The sequence below is a fragment of the Callospermophilus lateralis genome, chromosome 10 (genome assembly GCF_048772815.1).
Source record: "Callospermophilus lateralis isolate mCalLat2 chromosome 10, mCalLat2.hap1, whole genome shotgun sequence".
NCBI lineage: Eukaryota > Metazoa > Chordata > Mammalia > Rodentia > Sciuridae > Callospermophilus > Callospermophilus lateralis.
In genome coordinates this window covers 14,770,041-14,787,302 of record NC_135314.1, presented here as the reverse complement: position 1 = coordinate 14,787,302, position 17,262 = coordinate 14,770,041, and the positions used below count along the sequence as shown (strand labels likewise).

General features: G+C 36.8%; 1 protein-coding gene across 1 annotated transcript in view; it reads right to left on the bottom strand.

The window, feature by feature from the left end:
* Ltn1 (listerin E3 ubiquitin protein ligase 1) overlaps positions 1–12,421 on the bottom strand; it is a 46,117-nt gene extending 33,696 nt beyond the window's left edge. Inside the window, exons 1-6 of the mRNA XM_076867751.2 lie at positions 12,325–12,421; positions 5,826–6,029; positions 5,105–5,203; positions 4,238–4,468; positions 1,986–2,038; positions 897–1,077 (exon numbers count right to left, since the gene is read on the bottom strand). Of these exons, the coding sequence (XP_076723866.2) occupies positions 897–1,077; positions 1,986–2,038; positions 4,238–4,468; positions 5,105–5,203; positions 5,826–6,029; positions 12,325–12,366 (810 nt within the window). The 5' untranslated portion in view covers positions 12,367–12,421. The remainder of the gene's footprint in view (positions 1–896; positions 1,078–1,985; positions 2,039–4,237; positions 4,469–5,104; positions 5,204–5,825; positions 6,030–12,324) is intronic.
* Between the last annotated feature and the right edge of the window lie 4,841 nt (positions 12,422–17,262).

Here is a 17,262-nt window from a genome sequence, read left to right as displayed (position 1 = left end):
TTACCATATCTTTTAAAATTCTGTGTTTTGGTTGATGATTTTCACATTTTAAATGGCCTCCAAGTACAGTGCTGAAGTGCTGACTACTGTGATAAGGGCAAGAAAATAGTGATGTGCCTTACAGAGAAAATGTAACAGATAAGCTTCATTCAGGCATGAGTTCAGTGCTGCCAGTTGTGAGTTTACTGTTAATTAATCAGATACATACAGTGTTTTAACTAGAAACCCATAAGAAAAGGCTGTATTGATCAGTTTAAAAAAAAAAAAATGCAACCAGAGGCTCATAGAAACCTAACTCTGTATTTCCCTTAGAGGCAAAGCTTTAGTATTCACTAATTCAGTAGTTATACTGTCACAAAATATAAACTACTATGAATAATGAGAATGGACTGTACAAACAAAATACATACATTAAAAACGTCAGAAGGATCAGCCAGTGGAGATGGAAAAGGGGAGAGAGATAGGGACAAAAGAGAAAAGATAATATATTAAATGAGAAGAGTGCTACACACATAAACGATTTTAAGGGATCATGAACAAAGAAATGATAATTCAAGGTTGAACCTGAGGCTCAAACTAAATTAAAAACATGAAAATAGACAGTTGAGGTGGAGCTTGGTCTTAAAGCAGGTGCTCAGCAGGCAAGAGATCCCTGGATTCAATCCCCATGCATATGTGTGTGTGCGCACATACACACACATACACACACACACACACACACAAAAGAATGAAAAAAAAAAAAAAACACCATTCTAAAAGACAGGTCACTTCAGACCTAAATGACCCACCACAAGGATGTGCTTGCAGAATTTTAAATATAAACAATAAACATAAAATATAAGCATAATCTAATAAGAAATGTCTTGAAATTTAAAAAAAAATAAACTTAAAGATACCTGTGGTACATTGTGTTTTCCATATTTCCAAAATTTATTCTGTGATAAAAGAGACTTAAATCTTTCCTCCAGAGAATCAAGCTCATTATCAGGTAAGAGGCAAAGCAATTTCTTTAATGCCAATAAAGAACAAGTTACAACTCGATAGAATTTAGCTTCTCTTTCTTCTTCTGGAACAGTTCTTTATTTAAAAAGAAAATAAATATACATAAGAATTGAGAATAAGTCAAACTACATAATTTGCATCTCTATTTTAAATGTTTTATCATTAAATATCTACCAAAGTTGCTTTATTTCTATCTTCTGCTCTTCCCTTTGCCAATTCCCTTCAAAATGCACACAGAGAATTTTAGTTGCAAGTTTTACTACTTGTACAAAGTGAAAGAAGATGAAAAGTTATTGCTTGAAATGACTGAACAAGTATGCTGCTCTCTGTAGCATGTACTGGGGGATTCTAGTAAGGATATCAAAGCATCTCTGATTACATTCCCTTATTCAGTCTTAAGTTTAATTAGAACATAAAAGTAAATAAAACAATCAAGCACAATGCTGCCTGTCTATAATTCTAGCCACCTGAGAGGCTGAGGCAGAATGATCACAAGTTCAAGGATATGCTTGGCAACTTAGCAAGTCTCTGAAAATAAAAAGGGCTGGTGATGTAGCTCAGTGGTAGAGTATCTGCCTTCTTGCATGCATAAGCTCTGGATTCAATCCCCAGTACCACCAAAAGAAAAAAAGAAATAAAACATTCTACTACTCTTTCAATAAAACTACTTTAGAACTGCTTACAGTTTCTTCAACTATTTTCAATGAGAAAACAGTTCCTAGTATGACTGTCATAAGATTAACACAGTAAAAATATATAAATATCTCTTTCTAATAGAATTAAATCTGCAGCTCCCAGATAGTTCTCATTAAATAGCAAGACAACTTGCAAGTAAAAGCATCTGGTATGTTGCAATATATTAAGTTCTCATCTCTGCATTTAGAATTCCTTATTTTTAGAAAATAGTATATTGAAATTATATCTGGTTATCTATGAGTAAAACAAATCATTAACATGAGTTACTTACAAACAATACAACTTACTGTGGGTCACTGAGTGTATCAGGTGTTTCTTTTAGAAGATGGTCTTGCAGCACCTAAAGATGGGAGAAAAATACCAGAGTCTTTAAGATTTTATTAAACCATCAAGGATAAACAGAGAGAATATAGATAAGTTTATTTTTTAAAATCCCATAAACCTCATCTTACCTAAGCAAAATCAAGTAGTAAAACTAAAAGGTCTGAATTTTACCCATTGCCCTTTTCCTATCAATTTCCAAGGCTGACATCTGCTGGGGTAAGAAGGACAAGGTACTCCTTTTCTATACCTCCAGTTCCCATCAAGAGAAATTTTCCATTAAATATTTTTGGTCACTTGTTCCTTTATTTCTCTTGCACACAACAATGAAATGTAGTAATGAATTAGTAAATCTCAGAAAGAAATTAGGCTCTACTTTCCTCTTCCTTCCAGGAATCTCCTGGCCCAGAGAGAACGCACATTGTGCTCTGCTTTATCTAATAGGAAAGTCTAAGATTTTCAAATGTTGGGTAAGTCTGCCTACTTCTAGTTTGCAGTACCAGGGAATCCACTGTTCAAGTATCAACTTTTTCAGCAGTAACAACAGCTAACATTTATTGAGCTTTTTCCACATGCCAGGTATTGCTTTATGTATATTTTGTGCATAAACAAAATCACTCCTCATAACAACTCCATGAAATATAATTCCTGTTTTACAGATGAGGATAGGGAAGCACAGAACTTGCTCAAGGTCACATGCCTAAATAATGGCAAAATGGCAAAACCCTCAATGGTATGACACAGGGTCAGTAGTAGATAGTGTGTTATATTTTTTTGGTATTAGGGATTGAACTCAGGAGCATTTTAACACTGAGCTACATTTCCAGCCCCATTTTGTTTTTGGTTTTGTTTTTTTCTTTTTAGCAACTTGCTAAGTTCCTTAAGCCTTGCTAAATTGCTGAAGCTGGTCTAGAGCTAGTGATCCTCCTGCTTTGTCTTCCTGGATCCCTACAATTACAGGCTTTCAACATCACATCCAACTATAATGCTGACATTTTGATCTTCGTTTTCCTAATACCTCTATAATAAATTGGCTTTGAACTTGGGAAAGTTATAACCCAATAGTTATAAAGAACTATGGCAGAGACAAATAATAGAAAAATAAAATGGAGAAAATAACCCACATGTGACCAAGTATCTATCTACAACAAAGCCAAAATCAAACATTTTTAGAAAGGCCTATGAACAGCCAAATCAGTTGTCTTTAAAACCATTTTTGCTGGGCACAGTGGCACACGCCTGTAATCCCAGCAGCTTGGGATGCTGAGACAGAAGAATCACAAGTTCAAAGCCAGCCTCAGCAACGGAGAGACAATAAGCAACTCAGTGAGACCCTGTCTCTAAATAAAATACAAAATAGGGTTGGGGATGTGGCTGAGTGGTCGAGTATCCCTGAGTTTACTCCCTGGTCTCCCCACCACCCCCCAAAAAAATTTTTTTCTCTAAACACAGTGGTATATACATATAATTCTAGCTACTCAGAAGGCTGAAGCAGGAGGATTCCAAGTTGGAGGCCAGCCTAAGGTTCAAAATAAAAAAGACCTGGGATATAGCTCAGTTGTGAAGCATCCCCAGCACCAAACCAAAAAACAAATTTTTTTCCTGAAATTCTTAAAGAGTCTAAATCCATGACACCTCAAGCTCATAACATTGATCATTTGGTATTTTAAATGAAGCAATGGAAGGATTAGGACTCCTTTTGAAAATATGGTTGAAGATACAAATCCTCACCCTAGGGGGCGAAAAAAAAAGCCCTCAATTAAAGCTATGTCCAAGAAAACAGTATCAGAACAGAATTAAGTCCGAGGACATCCAAGAGGTAGAAAGAAATTCCCATACCCTTTGAGGTCATGAAAGTCTTCTGTACTGACTATGATCAAAGTAGAGGATAAAACTTTTATCCTGGCCAGGCGCGATAGCACAAGCCTATAATCCCAGGGCTCAGGAGGCTGAGGCAGGAGGATTGTGAGTTCAAAGCCAGCCTCAGAAATTTAGCAAGGTCTTAAGCAATTCAGCAAGACTCTGTCTCAAACTAAAATACAAAAAGGGCTGGGGATGTGGCTCAGTGATTAAGCGCACTTGGGTTCAATCTCTGGTACCAAAAAAAAAAAAAAACCTTTTTTCCTGACACACCTACGATGGCAGGTAAGAGAATTGTCATTGTAACAGATACCTTAAATGCTTAAGAAAAAAATAGAAACAGTTTCCAAAAACTTACAATGGTAATTTCATCCTTACAAAATGCTATGGCTTCAGGCTGCTTGCTTGGAGGGAAAGCTGCTTCAAATGCATCTTTTGCTGCACATGCGGCTGGTGTGTATGTATCACACTGAGCCATTAACCAATATCCCATTACACTTTTTAAGTATGGAGCCAAGTGTTTCTTTACTTTTAGGATAAGTTTTTCAAAAGCTTGCTGTGTGGCTTCTCGAACCCGGCGGTCATGATCCTATTGAAAAAACATGTCATTTTAAAATAAATACAAATACAGACATTTCTATTTAAGCTACAATGACCCATTATTAAGAATTCGCCTGTGTACAGAGCCAAACTAAAATCAATTTTTTGAGGGTATAGCTCAGGAAAAATACGTTTTGTATACATACAGCCCTAGGTTTGATACCCAGAATAACAACAGAGAAATTATTTTGAAATGTTGAGAACTTGGGATTTATTATATCAGAAATTATGTAAAATAATTAATGTTTCCTTTTTCCCCTTCAGCAGTAAGATTAAGATTGTATTCAAGACAGATTCAAAGCTGGGCACTGATCATGTAATTCACTCTCCTTCTTTGGCAGGAAATATTCAAGGAAGTAAAATAACTGCCAAAATTTATTACGACTGCAAAGTATCTGTGTCATTCTCTAGTAATGATCTAATTTCTGAAAATACAAACTCTAAACACTCTTTCAAACTAACACGATTTAAACTACATAACAATCCTGACATAAGATGTCATAACTCTCACCAATAATGGATCACTTAAATGACAGTCACCATGATTTTACCTAAATATGTGTATGTGTGTGTACACACACACACATACATAACAAAAATAAACTAGTAAATTCATAATACTTACAAGTGAAATTTTACAGAAAATTCTTGGCCAATATGGAAGAACTCCTTTTACAATTTCTGTCTCTCTCTCTGTACACATGGTTCCAAATTCCTGCATGGCCTAAAAGTAATTTATTAACATCATTAAGTATTAACAACTGTGGTATTGGCTACTGATTATTCTATTCTGAAGCTCAGTCTATTTTATGTAATAAGAGAAGATATTATTTCTGTGTATGTCATAGGGATTAATATACACAGTTGTTTCAGTCTATAAAAGTAGAGACTATTCAGCTGCTTTTTAAAGAAATTAATGCACAAACAAAAAAATTTTTAAATCACAGTGCTGAGCTGAACACAATGATACCTCTCTGTCTATATCCCAGCTACTCAAAAGGGCTGAGGCAGAAGGATCATTTGAGACCAGAAGCTCTAGATTAGTCTAAGCAATATAGTAAGACTCCATTTTTAAATAAAAGATAAAATTACATTCCTTAAGTGTAAAAAACATACAGTCAAAATTCTAAAAATTTAAAATGTTTCAGAGCAACAAACTAATTTATAAGCCAGAAAGTGTTAACTAAACTTACATCAATATGTAAGAAAAAGTATATGACTGTAAAAGAATTAATAACAATTTATTTTTCTTTACACTGGATATGCCCATAACATTTGTTTTTTGTTGTATTTTTTTTTTTAAAAAAGGTGTTTTTTGTTTATTTTATGAAAACAAGAAAACTTGCTTTTAATTTTGTTGTGACGTCTTTCTTAGAGAGTTTCCGAAGCACCATTCGGAAATCAGAATCTACAAGACTGTCTATTTCTTCAGCTCCTTGAATAGCAGGAACATAGCCTAGGTCACTCTGAGATGTTCCAAAACCAATAAATCCAGGCACTGTTCCCTGTTCTTTGGCAAGGAGTTCTGCAGCTCGGCCACTGTTTGAAGGCTGATAAGAAAATAGGAAGAAAAGAAGTCAGATTCCAAGAATTCAAATTTTAATTTTAATTACATAATTCCTTGACAACTCTCATAAGAACAAATTTTCGTGAATAATTTTTTTTCCTAGTCTAAGATTTCATCTATTGCAAAGTTTCCCAAAGATGACTATTTCTGTCACCAAGAACTTGTCAATAATGATCCTACAAGCTACCCACTATTTCCTGGTTTCAATGTTTTTGAACATTGAACAATGTTTTTGAAACCGTGGATACAATCCATTAGTGGCTTATAGTATCAACATAATGGGTCATTTGAGAATTTTAAAGAATAGAATAAAATTTTAAAAACCAGAATGCATCACGTGTGGTAAAATTTTCATAAATATTATTTTGTCAAGTTTTTTTGTCAGATTTTCACATAAATAGCCCTTATTCACATATATGTGCATTTTATAATGCTATAAAATTAAATGATAAATGGGTCTGATTTTTTTCATTTATCCATTCATTCAAAAGGTATGTATTTATTTATTTAATTTCAGTACTGGGGATAGAACCCAGGGGTGCTTAGCCACTGAGCGACATCCCCAATCCTTTCTTTCTTTCTTTCTTTCTTAGCCACTGAGCGACATCCCCAATCCTTTCTTTCTTTCTTTCTTTCTTTCTTTCTTTTTTTTTTTAGTTTTCGGTGGACACAACATCTTTATTTTTTTATTTTTTTATGTGGTGCTGAGGACCGAACCCAGCGCCCTGCGCATGCCAGGTGAGCGCGCTACTGCTTGAGCCACATCCCCAGTCCTCTTTTTATTTATTTTAAGACAAAGTGTCATTAAATTGCTTAGGTCCTCACTAACTTGCTAAGGATGGCCTTAAACTTGAGATCTTCCTGCCTCATCCTGGCATGCTACTGGGAGTACAGGCATGTGCCACTGTGTCCAGACCAACAGAGATTTATTAAGCAATCACCATGGGATAGATTTAATGACAGCTGCTTCTAGATGGAGTCCCTCAAGAGTAGATACATTTATTTCCACACACTCAACACCTGACCTCTTTGGGATAATATTACATTGTTATGGATACAAAGATCAATGCAATGGTCAAAATATAAAATATACTCTTCTGTTTGAACCATAGTCAGGGGTTTGACTGATAAACAATATAGTATTCCCTTAGTACTAAAAGTTAAACAGTTGTTACAGGGAAAGAAAATATTTGAACTATTTAAAAGAAAGTAACTTATTCATTATCATTTCAGCGGAAAATGCCTCAGTTCAACCACCATGATGACATTACACTGGAATCACGACATCTATATTTCTATATTTTCTACTTCTCTATAGGGATATTTGCAAAGGGATATCCAAATGTGTGGTACAAACAACTCGTATCTAGCAAAATCATGTCTGGAAAACTTACTTGACAAGGAATAATCTGGCCTACTTTCTAATCTAAACTGAGTAATCAGAAATAAAAATCATGGCCTGAATAACATTTTTTTTCCCAAACTGCAGCATTTAAGACTAATTCAACAAAAAAACCTATATTTGAAGCTTTATTAAAATGAACTAATATTATTCAGTTCAGTTTTCTCAATATTGGTACATGAATAAAGAGTACAAAGATAATTAATGAATTATAATAAAATGCTGAAAACTAAATACAATGACAATAGGCTATTAGAATGTTACTTATAATTTCATTTGTAAACAGTTTTTCAATATAAAACAATAAGACTAACTGCCACTGAAGGAGTCAAGGCTACATTCCAAACTAACTTGAAATACCAAAGCTGACAACAATTACTAGGGTAGAATACACAGTATCATATTTTCAATTTCCAATTTAAAAGTAACCTTATTTTTTAATGTACTAATTGTATCTTTTACTCATGTCTACTTTGAATTTTTTTTTAAAGATAGATAGATAGATAGATAGAGAGAGAGAGAGAGAGAGAGAGAGAGAGAATTTTAATATTTATTTATTTTTTTTAGTTTTCGGCAGACACAACATCTTTGTTTGTATGTGGTGCTGAAGATCGAACCCGGGCCGCACACATGCCAGGGGAGCGCGCTACCGCTTGAGCCACATCCCCAACTGCAACGATAATCTTTGTGGGTTAGATGCTTATACACATACTTTAATCAAAATTAAGAACCTTGATTTTATTTTTGGCAATTAATTTTTCTTATCCTGTCTCTACTTCTGTCTACATTCTTTTGTGCCTGGCTTCTGCAGGTATTTGAGGTAGCAACCCTTAAGTCTAGGTTTAAGGCCCAAACTAAAGAAGTCTTACAAGATCTTTCACACTGGTGGCAATGTGACATGCCTGTGATCCCAGCATCTGGGGAGACTGAGGCACAAGGATTGTAAGTTTAAAGCCAGCCTCAGCGACTTAGCAAAGGCCTAAGCAACTTAGTTTGACCCTGTCTCTAAATAAAAAATTTTATTTTTTTATTTTTTTAATAGCACCTTTATTTATTATTGCCAAAGTTTAAGAACAACTAATATGACCTTCAGTACATGGAGGATATATAAAGTGTGGTGCATCCAGGTATATCCAAACAACCAAACAATGGAATATAATTCATCACTAAAAAAAATAAGATATCAAGCTATGAAGAGATATGGAAGAAACTAAAATACATATTACTAAGTGAAAGCCATCATACTGTATCATTCCAACTGTATGGCATTGTGGAAAAGGCAAAACCATAAAGACAATACAGGAGAAGCAGAAGCAGGGAAAGGAAATATGAACAAAGCACAGATTTTTAGGATAGTGAAATTACTCTGCATGATACTATAATGATGAATATATTATTATGCATTTGTCCAAACTCATAGAATGTATAATATGAAAAGTATACCATTATGTAAACTTTGAACTTTGGGTGACAATAGTGTATCAATATAGGTACATGGATTGTAACAAATGTGCCACTGCGGTGGGGTTTGATGATGACAGAGAAGATTATAAATGTGTAGGGACAAAGGAAATGTCTGTGCCTTCCACTGGTTTTCAACCTAAAACTTCTCTAAAATATATATGCATACATGTATGTAAATAAAAAATTTTAAAGGAATGTGGCTCAGTGATTAAGCACCACGGGTTCAAACCCCAATAGGAAAAAAAAGTCTTTCATCATCTGTTCATATGTCAACTTTTCCAAATCTTATCTCCTCTCTATCCAAACCTACTTTCTCTTAATTTTGCTGTCCTTGTCCATGTTCCAGTTCCAAACTGAATTCAAGGTTCCCTGAATATGTCACATGCCCTTTGCCCTTTCACAATTCAATCTTTATATAAAATCCTTTCTCCAACTGAAAACTCTTCCTTTTCAATGCCTGTCAAACTTCTACTCATCCTTCAAAACACTCATATTTATAACATTTATCTCCCTCAGGTCAGTCACCATACTCTTCTGTTCTCCCACACTTTCTGCTTATACTGTATTATAATTATTTAATACATTATGACATTGGCTATGATCTGTCACTATCTTCAAACCAATAGTTCAAGAACAGCAGACATTTTTCTATCATCTTTGCATAAAGGGCATGCAATACTCAATTTTCTGTTAAATGAATGTCACTCTAAAGTTCAATTCTAAACTCTCACATTTCCTGGCTACATGAGCTTAGGCAAGTTAATGTCTCTAAACCTCAGTTTAGAGACAAGAGTAATTAACCCATTCCTTGAGTCCCTGTCAACATCAAACTTTTTTAATATAGATAGATTTATTTTAGTTGTAGATGGACACAATACATTTATTTTATTTTTATGTATTTTTAATATAGATAGATAATACTATGATTTTAGTTGTAGATGGACACAATACCTTTATTTTATTTTTAAGTAGTGCTGAGGATCAAACCCAATGCCTCATGCGTGCCAGGTGAGTGCTGTACCACAGAGCCATAGCCCTAGCCCCAGCCCCAAACTTAAGTTTTTTAAACTTATTATTATCTTATTTAAACTTATTATTATTATCCAATAATAAGAGATCTCAGCAAGTAATGTCAAAGGATGCTAAAATCATTAATGAAAGTTTGTGGGAGAATAGTACATTCAGTCTCAGATTACAACTCTTCATATTTGTTTTTAGCTAATGGAAAAAGATAACTTTTTTTTTTTAATGGAGTGATCAATCAGTATTTTTTAAAATTTTTTACCTTTATTTGATATATTTATGTTTATGTGGTGCTGAGGATCAAACCCAGGGCCTCGCACGTGCTAGGCGAGTGCTCTACCAGAGCCACAACCCCAGCCCCAGAAAAAGATAACTTTATAGTGGAGGATACACCTTAACCTAGTGATTAAACAAGTACCATTAATAATGGGACAAACAAAAGTCATGTGCCCTAGTGAGATGCACTGAAAAAGATGCATCAATTTTGAAGCATTTCTGTCAAAAACTGTTTCAAATCATATGGAAACCATTAGAAAATCTAAATTAAACAAAAACATTCACCCAGACTCTTCCAAGTTCTGTTATAAAAGATGAATGCTCCCCCAGTAGCAGGGGAAGGCAGGGAACCACTGGTAAAACTGTCTAGATCAAGGGAACACGGTTTTCAAATGACTTATCTTTTAAACAAGAAAATAAAAAGATTATAGAGAACACTACCGAGATGAGTACAGAATGTGAATACATGGCCAATTATACCAAAATTAAAATTTCTGCATGTTATAATTGCTCTCAATTATGGAGAAGAAAGGCATTGTTTTTAGAAAATACATCCTAAAGTACTTAGGAGTTAAAGAATCCAATTTTGAAATGATGGTGGAATGGGATGATCATTATTATCCAAAGTACATGTATGAAGACACGAATTGGTGTGACTATACTTTGTATACAACCAGAGATATGAAAAATTGTGCTCTATATGTGTAATAAGAATTATAATGCATTCCACTGTCATATATAATGGAACCAGTTTCTGCAACTAACTCTCCTAAGGTTCAGCAAAATACATAAATTGAGACTAAAAGCAAATGTGACCAAATGCTAACAATTGGTGAATCCAGGTAAAACACACACAGATTGTTGTTCTAATATTCTTGCAACCTTTGCTCATATTGAGAACTTTTCAAAAATATCGACAAATGTTTTACAAGATAAATCATTAAGTGAAAATCCAAGTAAAGTACTTAGCACAGTACTTAAAGTAAGTTACTACAATTGTTGATATTATCTTCCAAAACAGACTTAAGTGACAGATCTAAATAAATACAACTTCAACATCAAAATTAACTGAATCCAAACAGAAGAAGGGCCTTTCCATAAAACTGGACATAACACATTGTGCATCATAAATGGTAACATTGTTACATCCCTAAGGATAAGAGCAACAGAAGTAGTATATAAAAACACTTGCCTTCAAAATATTTACATTCTAGTGGGCTGGGGTTGTGGCCCCAGTGGTAGAGCGCTTGCCTCACGTGTGTGAGGCACTGGTTAGAATCTCAGCATCCCATAGGGAAATAAGTGAATAAAGTAAAAGTCCATCAACAAGTAAAAAGAACTATTTTTACATTCGAGTGAAGTAAGTCAGTAAATTACGTAGTACGTTAAAAGTCATACATCCAGAGTAAACGCAGGAAAGAAAAACAGGGAATAGGGGACAGTATTTAAATTCAAAATAGGTCGACCACGGGAGATTTCACTGACATCACTGAAATGTCTAGAGGAAAATCTGGAGACACCTAACAGAAGAGCACTGGGAACCTGCCAGGCAAGGCCAAGGCACAGTGAGGTCAGGGCAGCCAGATGAAGTGAACTAAGAGGAGGGTGTTGGGGATGAGGCTGGATGGGAAAGAAGCAACAGAAAGCGGAGAAAGTCGCCCATAAACCATGTATACCACCTAAGGCCACTCACCTTTATCCGGAGGCACGAGGGGAGCCACGACAGGCTTCTGAGCAAAGGAAGGACTAGGTCCGAGGTATCTCTAACGCCTAGCTCAAGGTAATTCCCTTCCACCCAACTCTACCTCCCAGCCCCCAGCCCCGCCGCCCGATACCTCGGCCAGGTAACCTTCCAGTTGAAGCTGACACTGAACCATTTCTTAGTGAAAACCGTGCACGCTCTAGCATGGAACATCTTTTCTCTCACGATTCCCCAATCTGCTCAAAGACAGCCCATCCCGCCCTCAGGGACTCACAACAGAGAGGTCACACTCGACACGGAAACACACGCCTCCCCACAGCCACGCTCCAGACACCCTCAGGCTGCGCGTCCGGCGGAGTCACAGGCGGCGAGGCGCAGCCTCCCCAGTCGGCCAGGCCAACCTGCACTCACCCTCAGGTTCCCCTTGGTCCGCTGCTTGTTCTTCCCGCCCATGATCGCTGTAGCAGCCGCACTCTCAATCTGCAGCCCCGAGGTTGACACGGCGGGCCACAACTTCCGGTCTCTTGTGCCGGAAGGGGGCCTACAGTAACAACTTCCCTCGACCCTCCCCTTCCGCCTCCCACCCCGCCCTCCTGCCGCCCCACTTCCGCTCCCGACTCCAGCTGAGTTTCTGACTGTCCGTTGCCGGGGTCGCCACAATTAAAGTCACGCCTGCCTGCGTTTCGTCACTACTGGCCAATAGGAAGGCAAGCTTTGGACCCGTGGCGCCAAATCCTGTCTTCCGTGCTTTCAGGGGCTAGAGTTGTTCACTAGGATGTTGTTCTGAACTGTAGAGCGTGAGTTTCACATAAGGGTATCAATAAAATAATATAGTAGTACAAGTGTAAGGCACCGATTTAAAAATATGGAAGAAATGATATTGTAGTAGCTGTGCAAAGCAAGGAAGGTGCTAGGTTTTTGAAGTGATGCAATCATTGGCAACACCTGTGCGTTTCAACGCTCAAGCCCACCTTGGATCTAGTGAACCAGATTTGAATTTTAACAAGTTTCCCATTCTTGTAAAAATTTGAGTACTGCTCTAGACGATATTCTTCCTTTTTTCCATATTGAAAATGTTATGTGCAGTTTTTAGAAAAGAAGGTAGTATGGCAGTCTCCACTAATATATGATATGTACAGGTCCTGTGACGTACTGCTTTGCTTCTCAGAATCACATTAGAAAATCATAAACACTTGTGTGGTAGATGTTGCCTGTCTTGTCCACACACTCACCTTTCTACTTAATGATGACAGGGCTCTGCAAACTGTTTCTCTTTTTATTCATCTACCTTCCCGTTAGAATCCCTCAAGAGGGCTGGGGATGTGGCTCAAGCAGTAGCGTGCTCGCCTGGCATGCGTGCGGCCCAGGTTAGATCCTCAGCACCACATACAAACAAAGATGTTGTGTCCGCTAATAACTAAAAAATAAATACTAAAATTCTCAAAAAAAAAAAAAAAAAGAATCCCTCAAGAGGGTCACTGGAGAAAGACAGGAAGACAAGAGGAAGGAGAAGACCTTGCTCCATTGTTAGCATCATTCTGAGAAACTGATGTGACTCTATTTTTGAGAAACCAGCCTCTGTCTCAGAGCAGGGCCTGTCCAAAGGGGGGAGTGGTGACCCTTGTCCTTGGAAAACCCGTTTTTTTAGGCACATAGCTATCCTGCTGAGTCGTTTTGGTACCAGACTCCAGATGTCCTTGACTCAGCAAATGCAAGTTCCTGAAAAGACCAAAAGAATGCTTGAGGCCTAATTCGGACCAGGGAAAATATCTGAAATGTCAGGTGACACTCCCAGAGTATGATTGATAACATGATTAAGCAAGCCTGCGAGTTTAGCATATATACTCTTGCAACCAAGCAGCCTAAACCAATCAGTTAAAAGGAATCCACCACTTGTTCCCTTACCCGACTTGTTCCCGCAAATGAATGTGCTAATCAATGTTGAGAGTTGTTGTTTGACTTTCCCGTGGTATGAAATGATTTGCTGTGTGATGTTGTGACGCATCAAGTACCCCAAGAAACCTAGAAATCCTCACTGAACTCACTCCTTGGGACCACTGCGTCAGAAACAGTTGTGAGTCGAAGCTGGAGCTTGCAATAAAGACTCTTGTGTGATTGCATTGGATTCAGCTCCTGGAGGTCTATTGGGTCCCACGAATCTGGCATTACAATTCCAGTAACAGCCCTTTACCCTAGGAGCAGCATTTGCTTTAGCCAGCAGTAGATTTCTCCAACAATCTCAGTATGGACTTTATTGCCCTCCTCAAAGGGACCAGTGAGCAATCAGGTAGCACTATCTTCAAAGGTCTTAGTACTACTCCATAGAGCCCCTCTCCTAAACTCAAAAGAGCCAATAGTGCCCCCTTCTTGGGTCTTCAAAGCCCAAGACCATATGGTTTTATTTGAGTGAATAAAGCATTGAAAAAGGTTGAAGAGTTTGGACACTATTTCTCCTTTTTGATTGCATGAATCGCACTTTTGCCCCTGGAGACAGTGGGATAGGAGGGTAGTTCCTGGGGTCCATTGTATTGAAGTCAGCTCATCCACTAGATTTGGGTGTCAGCTGCCAGTCAGATATAAATTCCTTTTGTGTTCCTCCACTCTGGCTGAGGCCTGGTGTTTTAAATGACAAAAGCTTTAATTTTACCCCTACAAGGTGGGTGGAAGAAGAGCTTCAGATAGGAGAAATGTGCTTGGACTTATTCTCCATATCCTCCACTCACTAAACTGCCTAGAAAGGCCTTGAATTTTCTATCCTGACACAATCTCCAGAGTTGCTGAGATTACAGGCCTGCATCACCATACCTGGCTTGAATTTGTTTACAATCACACAATTAATACATGAATATATTCTCCTTGTGGCTCAGTGGTAGAGCACATGCCTAGCAAGTGTGAGGCACTGGGTTCGATTCTCAGCACAACATATAAATAAATAAATAAAATAAAAGTCCATTAACAACTAAAAAAAGAAGACTTGAATAGCATTAAAAAAAAAGATTTGGTATTCGGTCTTTCCAAACTAATTCCAAATATCCTTATTGGTCATTTTTAAGTCCTAAATAAGTATGTATGTGGAATAGAGGTCACTTTCCTGACCTCTTAGTGATTCAAGTCTTCATCTTTCATATCTTTTTTTCCATTCTTCATCAACCACCATGGTTTTATCCTTATTTTTTTTATTTGTTCAACTTAGTTGTACATGACAGAAGAATGCATTTCAAATCAATGTACATAAATGGAGAACAATATTTCAATTTTCTGGTTATACACAATGTAGAGTCTCACTATCATACAATCATACATGTACCTAGAGTAATGATGTCCATCTCATTCCACCACCTATCCTGCCCCCATGACCCCTCCCCTCTACATCCTTCCTTTTTCCCATTCCAAAGTTTATCCTTATATTAATACATAAATTTCTCTAGCCCCAATTTTACCCTGCTCTTGGACTATAATTTCTTCTTTTCAAATTCTTTATTTAACTATTTCCATGTAGACATTATTCAAACCAACCCTGACCTTGCATTAGTTCTTACAATTTTCCTATAACTCTAAAGACTCTATTTATTTCCTTCTTTACTTACCTTGTTATGGTTTGGATCTTAAACCTCCCCGGAAAGCTCATGTGTTTAAGACTGGTCCCAAGCTGATGGCACTATGGGAAAGTGGTAGAATCTTTAGAAGGTGGGGGCCCAATGGAGGGAAGTTAGGTCATTGGAAGCATGCTCTTGGTGGACATACTTGGCTCACTCTTTCCTCTTTTGGCTTCATGAAGTAAGCAAGTTTGCTCCATCATGTCCTCTCCACCATGATGGTCTGCCTAACTGTGGGCCCAAAGCAAGGGAGCTAGGCAACCATGGACTGAAGCCTTTAAAACTATGAGCCAAAATAAATATTTTCTTCTTTTTGGTTGATTATCTCAGGCATTTTTTCACAGTGATAGAAAGCTAACAAAATTGATTAAATTAGATTTTGTTATCCTTCAAATCAATTACTCTTAACAATACCAAGAATAAGAGAGTTCACCTGTTCTTGTAGCCTGTTCATCTGGGAAAACAAACACTACACAAAGCCAATTATCTTTTATCAGGTTCTTTATCAATGAAGTTGAACACTAGCTAAGAAAGCAATTTAGTCAATAGAAGTTTTTTTTTTAATATTTATTTTTCAGTTATCAGCAGACACACATTTTTGTTTGTATGTGGAGCTGAGGATCGAACCCAGACCCCACGCATGCCAGGCGAGCACGCTACCACTTGAGCCACATCCCCAGCCCCTAGTCAATAGAAGTTTTGAATTCAGATCCTAAGACTCATTTGTGTCTTCAATACATGTCAAAAATTGTACTCTATTGCTCTAATTTTTAGGACTTCTAACAATTATTTTACCACTTCCTCAAAATTCTGACTTTCCTATCTACTTCCTAGACTTTAGCAGACTACCTTCACTCCGGTTATACAGTGTAAGGAAACTATGAGATGATGTTCCATGTTTTTCCAACAGTGAACATAAATAGACCTGATATTCAATCAGTATGCACTGTTCAGCTACTTTGGAGTCAGAATAGAAAGATACTCCTATATAAGTTAATATCCAATGGCATCCCTAATCCCTCTAAAGTTTTCCTCCACTGCCCTTACCACTTTCCTATGACTTCTCTGACCTCTCCTGTGATTTATCACTAAAGTCAATTGCTAGCTCATCAGGGGGCTTCTAAAATCATGTGACTATTTCAATGTGTCTATTCCAATGGATGGTTATCATGTCATAGTGATTGTCAAATTTGCTAAATATCATTTGCATCCACAAAACTTTCTTCCATCTTCAATCGTAATTCTTATACAATTTTGCTAAAAAGGAAATATTAAAGATACTTGGAAAAAAATGTGGGAAAAATGAACATCCAAGCCTAGTTATTGCAGCACTGTTTCTAGGTAAAAATACTAGAACAACATAAATCTTTTGGTTGTACTGGGGATTGAATTCAGGACCTCACACATGGTAAGTAAGCACTTGTGTCATTAATACATACCCGCCTGAAACAACACAAATATCTATTAATTAAATACCATCTGAGAAAATATGATATCTCACGTAATGAAATATGTGAATATGAAGTTTTTTCATGTATTTATATATATAACATAATATATAATATTTGTTAATTGGCCTGCAAGGAAAGGAAGAGAGGAAAATGTCCACATACCGCTATGGAGTGATCCTCATATTTAAGTGAAAATAGAGAACAGTGTGTATAAAATTCTTTTATTTAAGAAAGAATAAAAAGGGAAATATATTCATAAATTGTACACTTGAATGTGTGTGTGTGTGTGTGTGTGTGTGTGT